Here is a 23,327-nt window from a genome sequence, read left to right as displayed (position 1 = left end):
AGAAAATTTAAGACCATTAAAAATAATGATAGTATGGAAAAAGCACTCAGATAAAATGGAAAAACATACTATAAAATAAAAAAATCAGGGGCCAAAATGTTAGAACAATGATGTACTGAAATGATGTCCGTAGATGCATGAGAAACAAAATTAGAAATCCCTTAAAATAAAAATGTCAGGGCACTACAAACTCCAATTGCCAGAATCTTGCAACATTTGGCACAGGCAAATGTAAGAGAATACAGAAGGCATATCCAAGAATGCAGTTCTTTCTGCTGCCTTGGCTCTCCCTCCTGACAAAGTTGCCACAGCAGTGGGAGAGCCAGTTTAGAACCTCTGATCTAGATGTTTGGATAAGAGTGCTTTATATAGACCGGTTTCAGGCCTCCTCTGAGTGATTTAGTTGCACTTTTCAAGGTTCTTGGCAACAATTACTGCCTTCATGACTTATCGACCAATTGTCTTGCCTTCTTCATTGTAGAATACAATAAAATTGATAATAGACAAACTGATGGAATTAAAGGAAAAGTTAAATCAGGAAAAAAATTGACAAAAATAAAGGGGAAACTGGGTACACCCAACGCATATTGGGACAAGGTGATGATCTTACAATAACAACAACAATAAGAACTAGTATTTATCTCATATTTCAAGGTTTATAAAGCAAAGTTTAGAGATTAGAGGCAAAAATAGGAAATTAACAAGAATTGGTAGCAGAATACGTTAAAAAACAATGGTAGCAGTCATGATTGAAATGGAAGAAGAACTGGAAAAGGGTTGGAAAAGTAATGGAGTTTAAAGTGAAGGAACTGGAGGACAAATAAAATAATTTACTTACCCAGAGAAATTGAAGGTAATGCTAAGGTCATCCTCACAAAGGTGGTCTGTCCCACAGTTCTTCTCAAAGGGAAACTACAAGAAAAATGCTTTCTTAATCTCTTCATATTCAGCATATGAATCTTGACCTCCAATTTTTTTCATTAGCCCCTCCAGAACCTAAAAATTCTGGCTATGTCAATGAATAAGGATTTATTGAATACCTACTCTGTGGTCTACACTGGGGGATATTCAAAGGAAAAGTAGAACAAGCAGAACTGGCATTAGGAATTCTAGTATCTGGGACAAATTCAGGAGAAAGTTTTAATCCTAGGAAGAAAGTTTAGGATAGTGGAGGTGGCAGACAATGGAGTTGGAAGAAGAGGGGACCTATCGTATCCATGATGCAATAGCATTGAGAGAGAGAGAGAGAGAGAGAGAGAGAGACAGAGAGAGAGAGAGAGAGACAGAGAGAGACAGAGAGACAGAGAGAGAGAGAGAGACAGAGAGAGAGAGAGAGATACCAGTGTGTGTGTGTGTGTGTGTGTGTGTGTGTGTGTGATTGTAAAAAGTCCCCAAAGTTGGTGTAGTGAGGAGTTCCACCAAGCAATTTCTTGCTGAGCCCCTCACCCAGGATTTGAATTGGGAAGAGGAGAAGGATGGGGAAGGTGTGAAGTATGGCAATGGAATGGCAGAGGGGCAGAACCTTCATGGAACTTCATGGCAGAGGGTCTGTGAAGACTATGAAGTCTGAGCCAGCAAGCCCAAAGGACATGAAGAAACATCCACTTCAGGATATTGGCAGGCTGGTACAAAGCCCCATTGGTCTATCCCTAATTATGACAAAAATTTTGTAACTGGAAGAAAAGACTGACCGATACTGAAACCAATAGAGAACTAGTGTTAAATAGCTTGGTACTTATTTTTTGTGCAACAGGATTTCAGAGGAGGGAGAAATCAATATAGGGTAGAGTTGTTGGGGGGAAATAGCTAGACTTTGAAGAATGGGTAGGATTTAGACAGCCAGAAAAGGTAGGAAGGGCATGCCAGGAGAGAAGCACATGATGGCACATTGAGGACATTGAGACTGGCATACGAATCTACTTTAGAAAATAGCAGGAAATAGTGTGGCTGTGTAGGGTGGAGAAGAGATTATGGAAGATCTTAAATAACAGGCAAAGGAATTTGGGGTTGATTCAGTAGATAGACAAAAATGAACCACTGTAGATGCTTGAGTGGGAGAATAGCATATATTAAAGACTCACATGGTAGGTAAAGAGGTCCTGGGACCCCACATCTAGAATGGGTCTGAGGTTCTCAGATGAGGGGATGTGTTGTCCCATCAGAGAGAAGTTGAGGCGCAGACTGATGGGGGTCACTGAGTCCTCCACACAATACTGAGAAAGAATGAACATCAATGAATTGAGATACATTGGCCCCCCCAGTCTATCGATCTCTCCTTTGCCCTCACTCTCTTTTCAGATGGAGGAATGGTCTCCATTTCATTCTTATGCATATGAGGCCATCATCTCTGCTATTCCAAGCCTTGGGTGCCAGGTATTCTGACCTTTTATCCCTTTGCCTAATCTCCATCTTTTACCACCTTCACCATCCAACCAGAGTGCAAGTGTTTTGGTCCTCTAATGTGCTTTCCTCAATCAACACTTCCGTTTCCTTCCAAAATCCAGACATTCTACTCTAGACTCACTGGTAACAGCAGTTTCACATTCTCACAGTGATTCCCCAGTCCCAGAGTTTTAAATCGATTTAGTGTCCAGTTCTTTGTCTCATCAAATACGGCACGAGGACTCTGGCGTCCAGCATCCAGGGCAAGGTCATAAGCCACAGAGCTTTGGACATCACCTGGAAGTGAAATCAGAAAGTAGAGATAACTGAACCTGCAACTCCCCAGTCTAGAGAAGGACTCCTGTGTTAGTGAGTGATAGTACAAGAGAGTGATAGTACAAGAGAGATTGAGATTGCTAGATCTGTTGAGAGAAGACTCACCCAGCTGGTCTGAAGTACTCTTGTAAATATTAAGGCAGATTATAGCAGCCCCTGCTTCCTGGTTGGTGGCTTCCCATCTCCAACACTCAAATACAGATCTTGCCAACTCTGGAGGTGTGAATGTTACAGACACTTCAACTCTCAGCACTGGGCATGTCCTGTCGGATATAAAACAAGAACTGAGAACAGAATACATGGGTTCTGGAAGAAAAGCAAGGTGTTTAGAAGCAATATATTGATGACTGGGAGGCAGAAGGGAAGGGGTAGAGGCATTTCTCACCTGAGCAGCAGTACCTGTCCCTGGGCTCCCACAGTCACATCCACAAGTCCATCCTGGGTGAGGTCTTGTCCTCCACTCAGTGACTGCCCAAAATATTGAAGTGTGGGGGAAAGGATGGAGCCACTGATTCTCTGAGATTGAAATTGAAATTGAAATAGGATCAGAGATCATGGGAAGTTTGGTGGTTCTCTATAATCTGGCTCCAACTGACCTTTTCAGACTCATTTCATATTCATCCTCCTTTTCCTATTCTCCATTACAACTAAACTGGATTATTAGCAATTCCCTTAACTTGATACGTTGCTTCTGTTTCTGCACGTATGCATAGGTGCTCTCCCATGCCTTCACTTCTGCCTCTTGGAATTCTTTTTTTTCCTTCTATGCTTAGCTTAGATGCCACCTCTTCCAGGTAGTCTTTCCTAATTCCTGCAACTGAAAATGGCTTCTTCTTTACCAAATCTGTTTGGATCATGTAATACACTTATCCATGCAATATTCCTAGTCATAGAACATAAACTCCCTAAGGGAAGGAACTATGTAATTTTTAATGTACTCCCAGCACCTAGCACAGTTCCTTCAACATAATAGGGAATTAATAATTTTTTAATCAACTGAATTATCTTTGTTCAGATCAGAAGAGTGTTGATTTTTCTCTAGTAGAAGGTAAGCTCCTTGAAGATAGGACCTGCTTAGTTCTTTTTTTCTCCTGAATTCTTTTTGCCCAACACCTAATACAGTTCATAATATATAATGCATAATGTTTGTTGAATCAAACTGAATTAATGATGTCTCTAATCAAATGCCCAGAGTTTTGGTCTGTTTTGCTGGACAATTTTGTCAATGACTTGGATGAAGGCTTAGATGAAGGTGACTCATTGGCCTTAAAAGTCCCTCCTGATTCTTACCTGGCTATAAGAAGGATTGACACCAGATCCAGACACACCATGAAACAAATAGATGGCTCCCTGGTTTTCTTCCTCCCCAGGTGCCCCCACCACTACATCTGTCAATTTGTCCCCATTCGTGTCTCCTGCTACAGCCAGTGCTGCCCCAAAACGACTGAAGGGATACCCCTGCTGCCCACGGAGAACAACTTCACAGTTCCATTTGGCCCTCTGGAAAATGAAAATTGTGACAAGCTCTGAAACTCAAGTAACCTTCAAACCATGTACTTTAGACACTCATTCCCATCCAGGAACCAGACTCCTTATCCCTCCATCAACTGCCTTACCTGCTGAGGTATAGGACAAATGGACACCTGGCCTCCTCGATTTTGTTCATAGTAATAGGGGGCTCCAATGAGGATCAGGTCAGTGTTGTTATCTCTGTTCACATCGATGGGACATATGGTTGCCCCAAAATAGGATCCTACCTGAGATGACAGATTCTGAAGTCACATTGCCCTCTCTCTTCCAAAGAAAAGAGCCACTATGATCCTTCTATTTCCCCAACATTCAAGAACCTTTTTCCTTGGAGCTCCAAAGACCATTTAATCCCGAGAAAACACACACATACACATATTCATACCCACACTCCACCTCTGGCTCTCCCTCTCTCTCATGCTTCCTCTCTATCTCTCAGTCTCCTCCCTCTACTCCTTCCCCCTAACTCCAGACTCTTAGTTCTTTACCTGTGTCCCTTTGACTTCAGCCTCCTGCTCCCAGATGTCACCAACATTGGTGAAGACTATAATCTTTCCTGTGTGCTGGTATCTAGGGGCCCCCAGGACAAGTTTCTGAACTCCATTCCAAATGGCTACCATAGCAGAGTAACCTGAAGAGACAAAGCCCCTGTGGATCCCTACGGTTCCCTCATGGCTTTTGTGTTCTGCTCTCCTGATGGGATGGGGAGGGGACATCCAGGGAAGCAGTTCTCTTCCCAGGCACAAGAGCTTTTTCTTCCCTCCTTACATTCCCCATTCTCTCTCTCTTTTTTCCTTACCCAGATAAGCATCATTCATGTCCTCTTTGGATGTCTTGATAAAAATAGGGTCTTGATTTGAGGGATAGAAAAAGATACCTCCAGACCAGTCGAAACTCCCTATAGCTCCTAGGACTGGTCCCATCTGAGACCAGAAAACATGTTAGATCTAGAGATGTAGAGATAATGGAAAGACCCCATTCCCAAAAGAAGTAGCTATTATAGCCATGAGGTTTTTTTTTTAAATCTCCCCCTTATCTGCTTGTAATCCTCCCCATCCCCTTTCCCATCTCCACATAAGTGTGTGTGTGGGAGGGGGACTCACAGATGTAAGGGCTGAACTGAAGCCTGCCTGAGACATCTCATGCTGGAAGGAGATACTGCTTCCGGACTGTGTACCTGTGGGGATATGACACACGTGATTCTGGGGGAACCTGATTGGGGAGGACAAGCTGCAGAGCTGACAGCTGGTACTTCATTCTTAGGAGCAAATGTTGTGAATACTGTTTCCAATTTTTCACCAGAGGAGACTAGGTAATGACAAGAAATCTAGCAATGCTAGGGGATTGGTACTGGGCCAATAAATCAATTAATAAACACTTACTAGTTAACGATTAAGTGCCAGGCACAGTACTAGGTTTTGAGGATACAATGGCAGAAATCAGACAATTTCTGCTATCATATAACTTATACAAAATTAATGCAAGACAATTTTTTGGAGGGGGGAGTCACTGGTATGTGGAGGGCTCAGAAAAGGTCTTTTGTAGGTTATGGAACTTGAGCTGAGATTTGAAGGAAACTAGGGATTCTAAGAGGCAGAAATGAGGAGGGAATGCATTCCAGGTGTGGGCAATACAGGAGCTGTATTGTCATACATGAGGAACATCAAGAAGGCCATTTTGGCTGGACCATAGGATTCAGGAAGGGGATACACTAGGTTGAAAGGAGGTAGAAAAGTTTTAGGTGTCAAAAAGGGAAATGGAATTTGGAGTCAGAAGTGGGATCAGGACAATGTTAGTCCATTGTATCAGTGAGCCAGGGTTACAACCTACCTTCGATGGCAAAGATCTTCTCTTGCAGTTGCTCCTGGATGTTCTTTAGAGCACCGAAGTTATTCACCCGGAACACATGTTCACTGGCAGGTTTTGATCCAATTATGTTCAGTTCCTCCCGGGCAGTGACATGCTCAAAAGCATCTCCCACCTGCTATCAGCAGACAGTGGCAGAGTCTGATGGGGATAGACTTTCATAGCTGAAAAATGGATTCTTAGGAAGGATTGCTGTCTGCCAGGAAGGGGCAGGGATAGCAATCCCAGGAACCAAAGGGAGGGGGAAGATGTACCTCTCTCTAAAACGGAAGTGAGTATCCTGTTTTGGGGAAAAGCAATGGGTGGGAAAAATGGGGCCCATACCCCAATTGCATATCGGATGACTCCTGCCTGGTCTGCCTGGGGGATGACATCTTCATATTGTAGCTTATCCTTGTATTTCTCTCCATCTGTGATTACAATGAGGATCTTAGTGGAATTATTCCGAGCTCCGTTCCAGTTTTGAAATAACTCAGTCCTACCCAAAGTAAAAAAAAGGAACAAACCCTCTTGGAGATTTTTTTTTCCTGTTGAACAAAGATATGACTTTTGTTGGGAAGAAAAAGTAGCAAAGTAAGAGATGATTCTGGAGAGGGGTACTAGAATATCTGACTATAAAAGTGAACCAGGGCTGGTTCAGGGGCACAGGAGAGGTTGTGAGGACAGGCTGTCCCAAGAAATGTCCAGCTTTGACATTTTGTGTTCTGTAGCATTTTAAGGGTAACTTCTTTAGGACAGAAACTGTATTTTCTTCTTATTTTTTTATCCCCATGGACCCTAGGCAAGTCATAGGTGGTACAGTGGAGAGAGTTCTGGTCCTGGTATCAGGAAGACCTGAGTTCAAATCTAGCATCAGACAATTACTAACTGTGTGATCTCAAACAAGCCACTTAACTTCTGTTTGTAAAATGGAGATAATAGCAACTACCTCCCAGAGCTGTTATGAGGATCGATGAAATAATAACTGTAAAGCCCTTAGTATAGTGCCGGGCACATAGTCAATATAGACATGTTATTTTATTATTATTATTAAATGGCTATTGGATTATATTCTTGAGAGAATAACTGTCACTACTCTCTTATTGCCTGAGGTCCATGTTCAAAGCTGAGTCCTAGTTTGGGGATTAGTCATGATTTAGCTCCTCCTGCATCACGGGAAGGTAAAATACTTCGAGGTGGTGGTTAATTCCTACTTCAGAAAGACTTGGGAGAACATGGTAGTTAAAGTTGCCTCAGTTGGTACCTTCACTGTTTCGTAGTCCCACTCTTTCTTAGCAGGCCCCAGGTATCTTCTACTGGGAGACTGACAAGGCAGATAGGACAATACTGACTGAGTTTAGGGAGAGAGTAAAGCAGTCAGTGAGTCACTGAGATGCAAGTAGTCCCAGTGAAAGGAATATGTAAGAAGGAGGGAACTCACACTACTTTTCTGATGGCGGTGGCAGTGTAGGTCAAACCCTTCAGTTGCAAAATTGGGTCCACCAGCTTTCCCCAGTCGGTGCTCTTTTGGAAGTCCGCAAAAGTAAAATGAGTTTTAAATAGATTTGAATACTGCATCAATGAGAACTGGAAAAACCAAGAGGAGACTGTTGGAAAGGTGGTGGCCTCCACTGCTCTCCAATCCCAATCCAGAAAGTCATTCATCCACCCTCCATCCAACCAACTAAAATCTCCATTCCCCTAGTAAAATGAAACTTAGCTGCCATGTCCCCTGTGACCTGCAGATAGTGGAAACCAGATTTTCCCCTCCAGGTTCTCACCTGTGTGTTGGTTTCTTTGAACTGGTCAATCACAGCTCTGACAAAACTCTTCATTTGCTGAAAGTCATGGGAATCGATGCTGGCAGAGCCATCAATCAAAAAGACAATATCATTTTCTTGCCTTGGGCACTCTGTGAGTATGAAAAGAGAGAGAGACATAAGGGTCACAAACTGATCAGTGACGTCTCCTGGTAGAAATTTTTCTTTCCAAATAGAAGCTCGAATTGGAAGGAACCTTAGATGTAATGTAGACCAACCTCCCACCCCGTGCAGGAATGTTCTCCTTGCCTTTGTATACACCTACTGCTTCAACTCTTCAAATCATCAATAGCTGCTTTAGAGTAGGGACTGTTCAACACTGGCCAAAGCAGAACCTTCGCTCTTGAGGATAAGTACTTATAGTTCAGTGGAAAGAGTTCCTATTCATTTCACTAGTCCTTGCTTCCTCATACTATACCAGTTCCCCCATCATGACATCAGTATATTAGACTCCCTTCCACTCATGTTAGTGAAGAGTTTGGGTCTGGTCTTTGACCCAGGACTCTATGAGTCTCTGTCAGGATCCCTAGAGTTAAGTTTGATGAGTCCTAGGTTAGCCACACATATAGACAGGTTTATCCTATAATTCATATAATAGTATAATATAATAGTAATATAATAGTCCTTGTGACCTGGGACTCTTTGCCAAAAACCTAAGTGTCTCATATTTTAATAAAGAACACATAAATAGTTTCTGTCTCTCATATATACAGTGACCATAGATCTCCAATTTTCCACAATGGTCCCAGTTTCAAGAAAAGGCATTTGTAATGACATACTACAAAAAGAAAATCTTTGGTTAGAAAACACATCACAATTTTTGCTTTTGGAAAAATGTGGTCATCGTGCATGGGAATGTGGTCACCCTTACTATGACTTACCCTGTAGGGCTGTTGGAATTGTCTTACATTGTTGTACCTCTGAATTCAGCATAAAACAGAAACCCTTCATGTATGTATCCTTCCCGCAGGTTTGGTGTACTGTAGGTCCACAGGCCTGGGAGGAGATGGATTTGAGGGGAAAGGACTGAGCCCTGGTGTCAAGGTATTTCACCCAAGCTCTAGCAAGAAGTCTTTCCCAGGCCTCCTTAATTTTAGTGCTTTCCCTCTGAGATTATCTATACATGGTTGTACATAATTCTCAGCATATTGTCTCCTATGTGACTGTGAGTTCTTTCAGAGGAGGGTTTTTTTTTTTTTTTTGTCTGGTTCCCAGTGCTTAGTTCAGCACTTGACACATAGTAGGTACTTCATAAATGATTGTTGAATTGACTTGACTCTTTTCCCATTTACCAACTTCTTCCTCATTCAGATATTGTATCTTTTGGTTCCCCACCCCTCCCACTCTACAGAACCCTGGTTGTTTGGTTTCCCACCCCTCCCACTCTACAGAACCCTAGTTGTTTGGTTTCCCACCCCTCCCACTCTATAGAACTCTAGCTGTCCCATGGCCCAGGTGAACTTACCAGTAGTTGTGAGGAGTCTATATCAGCAGTCAGAGAGAGCCCCAGGGACATATTCACTGCCTCTGGGGGGACTGGGGAGACACAGACATGCATAATGGTCGAATATGCACAGTCATCCATATAAAGAGGGCATAGGGAGCTAAGTGGATGAGGAACTTCATTTTAAGGAGGGAGTTGGGGAACTTAACAAGAGGGTTAACCTCTCATCCACAAGGAAGGGCAGCATAAGAAGTATCTAGCCCTGAGCCTTAGGATTCACTAAACTGGCTTACTTTGTGGAGAGTTTAGTTTCTTCTCAGAACCAGTCTAAGTCCTTGTTTCTGGCTCCAGGATTTTAATTTTCATTATTTTCTTGTTCTTTCTTGAGCTCTAAACCTCAATCCAAACCAGATCTCCTGATGTCCAAGTCCCTAACCCAACTTAGCCTGGTGAGTGCAGAGATCTGCTGCATGTAATCAATCAACTAACAAGAAGTTCTTAAGTATCCACTACATGCCAGACATTGGTTGAGGTGCTGGGTATACAAAGAAAAAAATGAACTGTCCTTGCTTTTATGGAACTTCAGTACACATTTTGTTGCTGTTCAGTTGTTTCAGTGTGTCCGACTCTTTGTCAGCCCATTTGGGGTTTTCTTGGCAAAGATAGTGGAATGGTTTGTCATTTCCTTCTCCAGATCATTTTGCACATGAGGAAACCAAGACAAATGGGGTTGAATGACTTGCCCAGTGTCACAGACCTAGTAAGAGTCTGAGACTAGATTTGAACTTAGGGAGATGAGTTTTCCTGACTCCAGGCCAAGGTCTTTATCCACTATGACCACCTACCTGCCCAAATGAGAGTGCATGTATAAATACAAATGCAAATATAGATATATGTAAAGATACATTTTAGGGGAAAGTAGATCAGGAAAGGGTTCTGAACTGAGAAGGTGGTTCTTAAATTGAATTTTGAAGGAAATTAGGGATTCTAACAGGCAGAAGTAAGGAAATGTATTTCAGACGTAGAGGGATAGCCAGTGTGCAAAAGCACAGACCATGGAGATAGAGTACCATGTTATACTTTCAAAACACTAGTTTGACTGGACTGAAGAATGTCTAAAGGGGAGTAATGTGTAACAAGCCTGAAAAATGTAGGGTGGAGTCAGATTGTGAGGGCTTTGAATGACAGAGGAGTCTGAATTTGATTTTAGAGCTGGTAGGGAACTACTCTAGTTTATTGAGCAAGAAAATGGCATGGTCAGATCTGTGAGTGTCACTGACTTAGGCAGCTGAGTGGAGGATTAGAATAGGGGGAGACTTGTGGTAGGGAGACCAATGAGGAGGCTACTGCACTGGAATAATCCAAATTGAGAGGTGATGAGGGACTGCCAAAGAGGGGCGGTCATGTGGGGAGAGTTTAGGGACAAGATGCAATAGATGTTGTGGAGACATAATTGTTGAGACTTGGCCACTAACTGGGTAAGTGGGGTGACAGAAAGTGAAAATATGAGGATGACTCTGATGTTTTGCCTCTGGAGGATAGGAGGGACAGTGGTACCCTCCCAAGAAAGGGTGGATGTGTCTCTCCCCTCTCCTGCTACCATCATCATAAGTTAGAGATGCCTAACTTTGGAATTCTCTTCCCTTCTATCACCTACGGCCACACTCTCCAGACCACATGAACATGTTTTCTAGGATCTTTTTTTACAAGGGCAAAGAAAATGTACAGATTTGGAAATAACAAACTAGGCAGAGGTAATTAGAAGCATATATAAAAGAAAACAAAATACTCCTAGCCTCAGTGGATTTCAAAACTCTTCTTTCTAGCCAGTCTTTAGAGCTGATGTTGGTCCATGATCCATTCTAAGTCTTGAATACTGAGCTCCCATGTCAATTTGGGATTTGCCCAAGTAAACACTTTGGATTGAACTCATTGGACTGTTTTATTATCTTGGGCTCACTCTCAGCCAATCAGAAAGCTTCCTGTTACACTGTAGTTTTTTGATTGGTTATACCCACAATTCTACCTAATAAATATTTTATTTCCCTTCTAACAACCAAGGATAAGACAAGAAAATACAAAGAAATAGAGGACAATATTCTCATAGCTTCAAAAATAAGAGAAATTCACCTAGACATATAGGTAACCCCCAAAAGTCAGGAAAAAGCCATCACTTAGTAGTCTGGAGGAAGAAACCAAGAATGGGATATTGATGGGGCAGGGAGCCATCAGACATCAGCTAGCAATGGAAAAGGTGAGAACTGAAAACAAGGGTGACAGGTACTCACTCTGTAAAGGGATGGGCAGACATCTTCTAGTACTATATTTGCACTCATAGAGTCTCCCTGTTTGGTTGGCAGAAACCCTTACCAAGGGAGCTCCCACCACGAGCCTGGGGACATAGAGGGAATACTGGCATGTAATCAGAAGTTGCAAGGAAAAAGACAAGATATCCATAGAGGACAAAATGATTAAAATATTCGCACTCATGCAAGAAGATAAAAAAAGCATTATTACAGTTCATGGTTTTTTTCTTAGGAAGGGTCAGTGTAAGAATTGAGCCAAAAAAAAAAAAAAAAGGGGAAGTAGATTCCGTTTCCCCTGTGCATTATTTTTTAGTTGGTGGGAGAGCTGCCAATGGGGGTAAAGCTTGACCTTCAGGTCCAACATGTGACCCATCCCCTGCCCTTTCCCATTTACTCTCATAACCAGTCCCACAGAATACCACAAAGAGTTGTCCTGGAATGATGGTGCTGAGCTTTTGAGGATAGTTTCACATCCTCAACAAAGGATAGTCTTGAGGTACCCCTGGCGAAAGGAGCAAAATGGTGCTCCTCTGTTCTTACACAACTCCCAGCTCTGCTCATGGGGACTTGAGCCCAGAAAGCCAGGAAGGGAAAAGGCTTCCACAAGTGCAGTATTCAGCAGTACTTACCGAGATTCTTTAAACTGGACCACACTCTGCCCAAAACCAGCTACATCGTTCTGGAAGATAATGGGATGTTTGATGTCCAGGTTGAATCCATGACAAGAGGCCAGTGCTGGGAATATACATACGTACATACATACATGCATGTATGTGTACATATATTTTGATTAATTGTAGGGTCATATGTCTAGAATTGGAAGGGATCTCAAAGGCCATCTTGTCCAACTCTCTCACTTGACAGATAAGGAAACTGAAGCCCAGAGAGGTAAATGACTTGCCTAAGGCTACACTGGGAGTCATTATCCGAGGTGGGATTTGAACACAGGTCCTATGATTTCAATGGGCAGCTAGGTGGCACAGTGGATAGAGTGCTGGGCCTAGAGTTAGGAAGACTCATCTTCCTGGACACTTACTAGCTCTGTGACCCTGGACAAGCTATTTAACCCTGTTTGCTTCAATTTTCTCATTAAAAAAATGAACTGGAGAAGGAAATAGCAAATCAGTTCTGTATCTTTGTCAAGCAAACTCCCAATAAGGTCATGAAGAATTAGACATGACTGAAAACGCCTAAACAACACCCAACGACACCAGAGCTATTCTTCTTTCTATTATAGGCACCATCACCTCTTGATCCCCTAATTTTCCCTTAAAGCCTTTTATTTCTTCCTAGAATGCAAATTTCCTGTTTCTATCCCAAGATCTCATTTTTCTACCAACTTTGCAATCAGTACCCTGGGCCCATCTATCTGTTTACTTAATTTTTCTAAGGGCAACAACTCAGTCTTGCTTCTTCCCTTCAGTCTTCCCTTTACGAAAACACACTTTGGGTCCAAAGGGGAGACAAAGGGAAGTTATTGGTAGTGGTCAAAATCATGTAATTTCAGAATTTTGGAGTTGGGTGGGTCTGCCACCAACTAGTCCACTGCACACCTAAAATAAGATCTCCTCCAAGCTGGTCATCTGCTCTCCGCTTGAAGACTTCTAATGAGGAGGAACCCATTATCCACATCATTTTTTTTACAGTTCTGTTGGAGAAATTTTTCTTTAAAATTTCATTTTTTCCTAATTACAAGTGAAAGCGATTTTTGAGATTCATTACAAAAATTTTGATTTCCAAATTCTCTTCCTGTCTTTTCCCTCCTCTTTCCTATCTCATTGATAAGGTAAGCAATTTGGTATTATTTGGCATACATATGTTTTCAATGAAAAACATATTCACATATCAGTCAAGTTATAAAAGAAAATACAGAACAACAGCAATACAAAAATCCAGGAAAAATAAAGTGCAAAAAGGTGTAATTCAATCTATATTCAGACTCCATCAGTTCTCTCTCTGGAGGTGGATAGCATTTTTCATCAAAAATCCTACAAAATTATTTAGGATCATTGTGTGGCTGAGAATAGCTAAGTCATTCACAGTTGATCATCATACAATATTGTTGTTACTGTGCATGATGTTCCACTGGTTCTGCTCATTTCACTTTGCATCGGTTTATGTAAGTTTTGTCAGGTTTAGTTCAGAGCATCCTGCTCTTCATTTCTTATAGCACAATAATATTCCATCACAATCATATACCACAACTTGTTCAGCCATTTTTCAAGTGATGGGCATCCCTTTCAGTTTCCAATTTTATGTCACCACAAAAATAGCTGCTAGAAATATTTTTGGAATATAAGTCCTTTTCCTTTTTTCTTTTTAAAATCTCTTTGAGATACCCTGTATCTCAAAGTAGTGATATTGCTGGGTCAAAGGGCATGCACAGTTTTATAACTCCTTAGGCATAGTTCCAGATTGCTCCCCAGAAGGGTTGAATCAGTTCACAGCTTCATCAACAATGTGTTAGGGTCTCAGTTTTTCCACATCCCCTCAACATTTGTCATTTTCTTTTCCTATCATATTAGTCAGTCTGATAGGTGTGAAGTGGTACCCCAGAGTAATTTTTAATTTGCATTTCTCTATTCAATAGTGATTTAGATCACTTTTTCATATGACTAGAGATACCTTTGATTACTTCATCTGAAAGCTACTTGCTCATATACTTTGAACATTTATCTGTTGGGGAATGGCCCTTATCTTTATAACTTGACTCAGTTCTCTATATATTTGGAAAATGAGGTCTTTATCAGAGAAATTTGCTGTAAAATTTTTTTTGCAGTTATGATTACTGCATATTTTCCTCCATCCTATTTCTTTTGGTTTTTGTCTTACTTTCTCTTTCTCCTTTTGCCGTTTCCATCCTCAAAAGTATTTTGCTTCTGTCTACTGCTTACCTCAATTGGTACTCCTTTCTACCATCTACCCCTCCCCCTTTTCTTATCCCCTTCTGCATCTGTTTTTCTATAGGGCAAGATGGATTTCTGTGCCCAGTTCAGTGTGTATGTTATTCCCTCTTTAAGCCAATTCCAAAGAGAGTAAGGTTCAAGTGCTTTCCATCACCTCCCCTATTTCCCTCTCCACCGCAAAAACCCCTTTGTGTTTCTTTTATGTGAGATAATTTACCCCAGTCTACCTTCTCCTTTCCCCTTCTCTCAGTGCATTCCTCTTTCTCATCTGTTTTATTTTTTTGGATATCATCCCATCATATTCAACTCATACTCATGCCCTCTGTCTATGTAGACTCCTTCTAACTGCACTAATAAGGAGAAAGTTCTTAAGAGTTACAAATATCATCTTTCCAAGAGGAAATGTAAACCTTATTGAATCCCTTAGGATTTCTCTTTCCTGTTTACTTTTTTATGCTTCTCTTGAGTCCTCTATTTCAAAGTCAAATTTTCTATTCCACTCTAGTCTTTCCATCAGGAATGTTTGAAAGTCCTTTATTTCATTAAATGTCTATTTTTTCCCCATGAAGTGTTATACTCAGTTTTGCTGGGTAGGTGATTCATGGTTGTAATCCTAGTTCCTTTCTCCACTGGAATATCACATTCTAAATCCACCAAACCTTTCATGTAGAAACTGCTTAATCTTGTGTTATCCTGACTGTTGAACACACGATATTGGAATTGTTTCTTTCTAGTTGATTATAATATTTTCTCCTTGACTTGGAAGCTCTGGAATTTGGTTATAATACTCTTGGGAGTTTTCATTTTAGGATCTCTTTCAGGAGCCAATTGGTGGATTCTTTCAATTTCTATTTCATCCTCTGGTTCTAGAATATCAGGGTAGTTTTCCTTAATAATTTTTTGAAAGATGATATCTAGGTTCTATTTTTTTGATCATTGATTTCAGATAGTCCAATAATTCTTAAATTATTTCTCCTTGATCTGTTTTCTAGGCCAATTGTTTTTCCAGTGGCGTATTTCAGATTTTTTTTTATTCTTTTGATTTTGTTTTATTGTTTCTTGATGTCTCATGAAATCATTAGGTTCTACTTATCTAATTCTAATTTTTAAGGAATTGTTTTCTCCAGTGAGCTTTTGTACTCCTTTTTCATTTGACCATTTCCACTTTTTAAGGAGATCTTCTCTTCAGTGCATTTTTGTATATCTTTTTTATTTGACCAGTTTTGCTTTCCAAGGCTTTCTTTTCTATATTGGATGGTGACTTTTATCATTTGGCTTATTCTGTTTTTCAAGGTGTTATTTTTCTTCCATTTTTTTTGCATCCTTTTCCCCAGCTATTAACTCTGTTTTTCATGATTTTCTTGCACCACTGTAATTTCTTTTCCCACTTTTTCATTTGCTTCTTTTATTGATTTTTGTTTGAACTTTTCCAGCTATTTGGACCTGAGACCAATTCACATTTTCTTTGAGACTTTGGATGTAGCAGTTTTGACTTTGTTTTCTTTTTCTGAGTTTGTGTTTTGCTCTTCCCTGTCACCGTAGTAACTTTTTATGGGTAGGGTCTTTTTGTTGTTGTTTTTGTTTGTGCATTTTTCCATCCCATTTCTTGACTTTTAACTTTATATTAAAGTTGGGCACTGCTTCAAGGATGGAGAGAGCACTATTCCAAGCTTCAGGTTTTTTGTGTAGTTGTTTTCAGAACTAGTTCTGGGAGTCTATAAGTTTTCAGTTCTTCCAAGTTGTTATAATTTAAGAGGAGGTGTGTTTGCTACTCTCCTTTTCCTGTGCTCTGATCTGTGAGCAACCACAAGTACTCCTTTTCACCCTGGGACTTTGACCAGGGTCACCTACTTCCTTGTACCCACAAGCTCTGGTATGCTAGCACTCCTCTTTGCCCTGGGATTGCAACCCAGATCTACATAAAGGCAATGCAACAGAGCCCTGCACACAGTGCCAGCAAAGGGACCCTTGTAATCTCCTTCTGACTAGTTGTCCAACCCCCTTACCATCTGTGGGCTGAGAGCTCTGGAAACTAATGCTTCCAGTTTAGTTGTCCCCAAGGTCTGCTGCTGTCTTGCTGGGGCTTTGCCTGAACTCTACTCTCACCCCAGTGCAACAGACATTTTCTGCCAAGCCTCTAAGTTGTCTTGGGCTGGAAAAATTGTTTCATCCCATCTGCTTGTAGGTTCTGCTGCTTCAAAATTCATTTTGAAGTATTATTTAAAGTTGATTGGAGGGGAATTTAAGAGAGCCTAGGAGAATTCCTGCTTTTTCTCCACCATCTTGATTCCTGGGAAATTTTTCCTGACATTGAGACTCAATTTGCCTTTTGTATCTTCCTAGTAAGAATTTAATAAATATTTTTTTCATTCATTCATCCATTCGTTCACCCAGTGCTCCTATTTTGGCCCCTGCTCTGGTGCCAAACTTTACAAGGTTAATAATTGTCTTCTACATTCCAGTCTTTAAACTGCTTAGAGACAACTATCATTCCCTCTGTGTCTTCTCCAGGGTAAGCCCTCTAGTTCCCTCAACCAATATCTATATGACATGGAATCAATGCTCTTCACCTCTGGCTACTCATTTTTGTCCTTCTTAAAGGGCAGTATCAAAATCTGAACATGATGCTCCAGATGTGGTTTGATCAGGGCAGAGAATGGAAGGACAATCACTTCCTTGTTCCTGGAAGCTCCACCTCTCTTAAATGCATCCCATGATCAAATTAGTTCTTTTGGTCAGCATTTTATGTGCTGTCATTCAATCCCACTTACTAAGTGCCCCGCAGGAACCCTGAATGATTAAGCTATGTTGGGAATTTCAAACAAAATAGAAGATATGATCCTTGACCTTTGTCAAACTGGAAAAAAAATCCAAACAGACCAACTTGGTGATCAGTAAATAAAGTGAGGCATTTATTCAGGGTTGAGGATTTGCAAATTGGGACAACAGGCTGTCTTATTCAGCAAGGGATGCCTAAGGAGGAAAGGGAGAAGGAGATTCTTACTGTGCACAGTTGTGGGAAATAGCAGAAGGATGTATAGTCTGGATACACAGAACAGCTGAACTTCAGGGAGTGTTGAAGGTATTGAGAGATTATAAGAAATGTCCTTGGAACTATCTCTGTTCAGGAATATGGGCAATTAGAAACTGCTGAGGTATGCAGGCTGGGCATGGGGGGTGGAGAATGTCTTCCTGAGGGCAGTTAGAACTTCCTGAGGGCAGTTAGTTCGGAGGAGGGCAGGGGCCCAGATATTCGCAGGGGTTGACACTTTGATTATGTTACAATATGCACACACACATACATATATGTGTGTATATACATACAAATACATACACATATATGTGGCTGAATCATTTGTTAGTCATGCAGACTCTTCATGATTCCATTGGGGTTTTCTTGGCAAAAATCTTGGAGTGATTTGCCATTTCCTTCCCAGCTTGTTTTACAGATGAGGAAACTGATGCAAACAGGGTTAACTGACTTGCCCAGGGTCACACAGCTAGGAAGTGTCTGAGGACAGATTTGAACTCAGAAAGAGAAGTCTCCCTGACTCCAGACCCAGCATCCTATCCACTGCTCTACTTAGAGGATATATGTATGTATGTATATTTGCAAATATATACATATATACATACACACATATATTCACGCACACATATACAACTATGACTAACCAAAACTTTCTTAGAAATTAATCTTCCTTAGGATTTGTTAAAAAACAAAACAAAACAAAATTCTACTGCATTAGATATGTCCCAAAATAACACCTATTCCCTAGATGTTAATGTTAATTCCCTAGATGGTCATTTGTATATTCAAATTCAAAGTTTATAGAAGACTCCACTGTACTTCTTTTCCCACACTTCTGAGGTCATTGACTTAGGAACATCTGAGAAGACATCTCCTTCCACCAATACAACTTTTAACCTTGGAGTTTTCACGGAGGATTCTGAGACACTAAGTGACTTGCTTCAGAGATTAAATCAGAAGAATCATTGACTCTTGAGGCTTGGCAAACTTTAGAGATCGTCTAGCCCTGGCTCATACATTAGTATATATATTCACATGCATACATGTTGTCCTCCTCTGGACCTCCTCAGAACGTAAGCCCCTTCAGGATGGTTTTGGTTTTTCTCTCTGTATCTCCCACACATACTTGGCACATAGAAAATGCTAATACTAATTCATACAGATCAGAAAATATGGCCCACAGAGGTTAAGTGGTCTGAGGTTCCTTCATTTGAAGACAACTGTGATGTCTTCTTTTTCCCAGCCTAAGCATTCCCGGTTTCCTCATCCAATCTTCATATCACAGGGACACAGTGCTCTTCACTGTCCCATGTTCCTTAGCTTTAAATAGATTACTCAAACTCCATGGACCACAGTTTCCTGGTCTAAATCAATCCATCAGTAACAGAGTCAGGACAAGGGCCAAGAATGCGCACTTTTCTTTATTTCTCCCGGTAGTTAAGAGGGAGAAGAGCCATGAGGCATTTCATATGCTTCCCTACTCACCCTAACTCTCTCAGATAACCTGACTTCTCTTTCCTATAGAACTCTAAGATACCCCTTTTCCTTTAGTGAGAGAAAGCTCAGTCTAATAGCAAGAATCACAGGGAATCTGGGGAGGGAGGAAAGGGATGGGGCTTAAGCAGAAGGACAGAAAATGATGGGGTAAAAATCATTCTGGGAATGGGACACCTGAAACCTAGAAAGAACTGAAACATTAATTTAATATCCAAGAGCTGGACCCTGGGGGCCCCTCCATTATTGTGCCTAAGAGTCAGTGCTTCTCTGTCTTCTAACTCTACACACCAAAGCAGTGTTTATACCCTTCTCTTTGTTCTAGTCTTACCCTCCACCCTCATACTGTCAGGGTGTTTCAGGTCTTAAGACCAAGGTCCCCCACCAAATCCTGGACCATCTCCAGTTATTCTGATTTATATCTGGCCACTGGACCCAGATGACTCTGGAGGAGAAAGTGAGGCTGGTGACTTTGTACAGCCCTTCCTCACTTAAATCCAATTCACTTGCATGTCATGGCATCACCTCCCTGATGTCATGGCTCTCTTTGAAAACGAATGGCAAGCAGCAACCTCAGGTCTGTAGTACCTTTTGGTGGGTAGAGGACAGTAAACACTTTCTTTTCCTCTCTCAGACATTTATCAAGCATCTCCTGGGAGTAGTGCACTGTCCTTAGTGCTGTGGTAGATACCATTATCAAAGAAATATGGTTTGTGCTGTAATAGAGTTTATCATCCAATAGGGAGAGATCCACATGAATATGATGTGAATTGGAACACAAGTCCATAACATTACAAATTCACATTTATTATTTACAAAACTGCTTTCCTCACAACAGCGCTAGTAGGGAGGTAGGGCAAACATTATTCCCATTTTACAGATAAGGAAATTAGGATTCAGAGAGCTTAAATATCTTGCTTAGAATCACATAGTTATAAAGGATTATGAGAATCAATAGTTTCCTGAGCCCAGGTCCGTTTCCTCTTTAACACACTACTATCCCTTAAAAGGAGTAGAAAATATGCCATGAGAGCTGATGAGGAAGAGGTTACTTGTAACTAGCGGGATCAGGGAAAACTTCATAGAGAAGGTGCCTTTTGAGCTGGGTCTATGGAACTCACTACATTTGTTTGGCTACAGTTTGCACCCTTTCGTCTTCATCTCGTCAGTTTTCTTATTCACTCTACCACCCCTATGCTGCTACTCCACCTTACCTCCAACCCTGGGGCTCTACTCTGGTCTTCTCCACTTCTTTCTTTCCATCGGTCCTTTTCTCCTTCTCAGACTGCATAGACTTTTAGATGGGGCCTTGCTTGCTCTTTCTACCCAATCACCTCACCTCCCTTCCCAGTTCCAAGGGAAGAGGCCTCCACTCACCTGTGATCAGGAACACAGCACCAGATGCCATAGCTGGAGTGCTTTTGGAGCTTCGTCCTAGGAACTGGTAGCGCAGGGTGAAGTGGCCTAGGAGAAAGGGAGGGACGGAAGTAGATTGCTGACAAGGATTTGATGGGGGTTAACTCAGTAAATTACACAGCTGCAAATGGGGGTGAAGAACTCGGGTTAATCATAGAGCAGAGGCTGGCTAAAGGAGCACACTTTGCAACCAATGAACTGCTGTCTCCTACAATAGTCATGGCTCCTTGCCAGAACCTTAGCATCTTGTTTCATTCTCCTACCAGCCCCCACAATTTGATCAGGACTCATGTGTAGCTCTGAGCAGGGCTTGTTTAAAGAGAGGAGAAAAAGGGAAGAAGGAGTGGAGGATGAAATTTGACACAATCCCAATTCCATTATTAAAAAACAAATAGACATATGGCTAATTGATGTCTTTTGATTTTGTATTGAAAACATTTCTGGAAATGCCCTTCTTGTCTCCTCCCAATTGAATTGTCCCTTGTAATAAGGAAAAGCAATATAAAGAAAAATAATCGATAGAGCAAAAGCAACCGATGCAGAGAGACCATTTGGCAATGTATGCCACATTCTATCCTGATGGCCCCCTGTCTTCTGAGAAGAGAGAAGTAGGTTTCATTACCTGTCTTTGAGCACCCTTGCTAGTTTTTTAATTGCTCAGAGTTTGGCTTCCTCTTAGAAATTTTTTCAATTACCTTGTTGTAGTCACTTTCTCTTAGGACAACTTATTTCACTCTTCACCTTCATACACATCTTTGAGTTTATCTTAATTCTTCATTTTTCATTTCTTGTTGAATAACAATATTCCATTACCTATATATACCATTTTTTCCAGCCATTCCCTACTACATAAAGTAATATTTTGCCATAAATTGTATGATAGTATATGGCTAGTAATATTTTGTTATATATTAGACCTTGGGAATATGTGCCCAGTGGTGGGAGCAGTGTTTCAAGAGCTGCAGAATGCACATTATAGTTTTATTGAATAGCTTAATCACTTTTCTTTTGTAATTCCAACTTGTTATACAGAGTGGTTGGACTAATTTGCAGCTCCACCAGCAGTATATTAGTGTGTCTGTCTCTCAACGGTTGCTCCAACAATAGCACTCCCCATTTTTGTCACCTTTACCTAAATAATATGAGATGAAAGCTCAGAGTTGTTTTAATTTGCATTTCTCTTTTAGTGATTTGGATTATGTTTTTATGTACACCTTTTGAAAGCTGTTCATATTTTTTAAGGATTTATTTATTAGAGAATTGTTCTTGATCATATCTGTGTCACTTTCCTATATCTACTGGATAGCACACTTTTAACCAGTGACACTTGCTATAGATTTCCACCCCCCCATTTATATATAATTTCTTTTTGTCTTATTTTTATTTTGTTAAAAGACCCACACATTACTCAAGAAACTATTAACCTTTTTTTAAAAACTCATATTTCCCTTAAAACTATTTTTATTGTGGTATGGTTTCAATATCATTTTTTTCAAAGAAAGTATTTGTTTGATAAGTGCCACCAAAACAAACAAATAAAATAACCTTTAAATACTTCCTCCCACCCAGATTTACATATGCCAAAATAGTCTCTACAAAAGTTCACTGGTTATATTTCTTGATAAAGTACTTCAAAGAGTTTTGAACTTTTACTAAAAAAAAAGTCTCCCAAATTTGCTTACCTTTTTTGTGAAAACAAGTGGCTGTTAGTAGTATGCTACTTGACATATTTTCTTCAGTATTTTTTTGTGTCTCCTTTACCAAGTTGTTGACTCTTTTGTCATGATTTTCTTGCATAACTGTCATTTCTTTTTCCAATTTTTCATCTACCTCTTTCATTTAATTTTTTTGGGATCTCTTCCAGGAATTCTTATTGGTCCTAATACCAATTCATATTTTCTTCAAGGGTTTGGATGTAGCAGTTTTTGACATTCTTGTCTTCTGAGTTTGTGTTTTGATTCTCCTTGTTACCATAACTTTCTATGGCCAGGGTCTTTTTGCTGTTTGTTCATTTTTCCATCCTATTTCTTGACTTTTAACTTCATATACTAAAGTTGGGCTCTGCTCCCAAGGTGGAAGAGGCACTGTCCCAAGCTTCAGGTTTTTTGTATAGCTGTTTTCAGACCTAGTTCTGGGGGTTTGTAATTTTTCAGTTCTTCCAAGGTGGTGTGATCTAAGGAGAAATGTGTTTGCTACTCTCCTGGCCTGTGCTCTGGTCTCTGAGTGACCACAAGCATTCTTTTCTGCCCTGAAACTGTGACCAGGGCCTTCACTCTCCTTCAGCTGCAAGCTCCGGTGTACTAATGCTCCTCCTTGCTCTGGGACTGCAACCCAGGATTGTGACGCAGTATGAGTATGGGCAATGCAACAGAGTCTTGCACTCAGTGCCAGCAAAAGGTTGTAATCCCCTTATGACCAGTTGTTCAACCCCTAGGAGCTCTGAAAAGCATTGCTGCTGCTGATTCAGTCACCCCCTGCCCCAGTCCTGTCACTAATTTGCTGGGACCTGACTTCCATTGGTGTGGCTGCCCTGTGCTGGGCTGCATGCTACTCCCACCCTGGTGCAATAACTGGAAAATTATTTCACATCATCTTTCTGTGGGTCGTGTCACTCCAGAATTTGTTTTGAGTCATTATTGAAAGTTGTTTGGAGCAGAATCTGAGAGAGCTCAGGTGAATCCCTGCTTTTTCTCTACCATCTTGGCTCTGATCCTCCCCAATACCATTTTAGAGTTCAGTTTGTACCTATGACCAGCAAACCTCCTCTCACTGCCCCCTCCAGAACTGAAAATGGCTTAATATTTATATTTTAACAGGGGA

At 40.9% G+C, this 23,327-nt stretch overlaps 1 protein-coding gene across 3 annotated transcripts in view; it reads right to left on the bottom strand.

Moving 5' to 3' along the window:
• ITGAD (integrin subunit alpha D) overlaps window positions 1-22,772 on the bottom strand; it is a 30,091-nt gene extending 7,319 nt beyond the window's left edge. Inside the window, exons 1-20 of one of the 3 annotated variants that reach the window (XM_072596818.1) lie at window positions 22,190-22,772; window positions 20,469-20,555; window positions 12,290-12,395; window positions 11,643-11,746; window positions 9,376-9,446; window positions 8,792-8,906; window positions 7,872-8,002; window positions 7,532-7,677; window positions 6,436-6,589; window positions 6,076-6,226; window positions 5,349-5,422; window positions 5,045-5,168; window positions 4,734-4,876; window positions 4,335-4,475; window positions 4,009-4,218; window positions 3,104-3,234; window positions 2,824-2,981; window positions 2,525-2,679; window positions 2,082-2,213; window positions 839-912 (exon numbers count right to left, since the gene is read on the bottom strand). In XM_072596818.1, the coding sequence (XP_072452919.1) occupies window positions 839-912; window positions 2,082-2,213; window positions 2,525-2,679; window positions 2,824-2,981; window positions 3,104-3,234; window positions 4,009-4,218; window positions 4,335-4,475; window positions 4,734-4,876; window positions 5,045-5,168; window positions 5,349-5,422; window positions 6,076-6,226; window positions 6,436-6,589; window positions 7,532-7,677; window positions 7,872-8,002; window positions 8,792-8,906; window positions 9,376-9,446; window positions 11,643-11,746; window positions 12,290-12,395; window positions 20,469-20,555; window positions 22,190-22,346 (2,564 nt within the window). In that variant the 5' untranslated portion in view covers window positions 22,347-22,772. The remainder of the gene's footprint in view (window positions 1-838; window positions 913-2,081; window positions 2,214-2,524; window positions 2,680-2,823; window positions 2,982-3,103; window positions 3,235-4,008; window positions 4,219-4,334; window positions 4,476-4,733; window positions 4,877-5,044; window positions 5,169-5,348; window positions 5,423-6,075; window positions 6,227-6,435; window positions 6,590-7,531; window positions 7,678-7,871; window positions 8,003-8,791; window positions 8,907-9,375; window positions 9,447-11,642; window positions 11,747-12,289; window positions 12,396-20,468; window positions 20,556-22,189) is intronic. The other 2 variants (XM_072596819.1, XM_072596817.1) reach the window with 2 other exon arrangements.
• Between the last annotated feature and the right edge of the window lie 555 nt (window positions 22,773-23,327).

This window comes from Notamacropus eugenii, chromosome 3 (assembly GCF_028372415.1).
Source record: "Notamacropus eugenii isolate mMacEug1 chromosome 3, mMacEug1.pri_v2, whole genome shotgun sequence".
Classification (NCBI taxonomy): domain Eukaryota; kingdom Metazoa; phylum Chordata; class Mammalia; order Diprotodontia; family Macropodidae; genus Notamacropus; species Notamacropus eugenii.
This window is presented reverse-complemented; position numbering and strand designations above follow the sequence as displayed.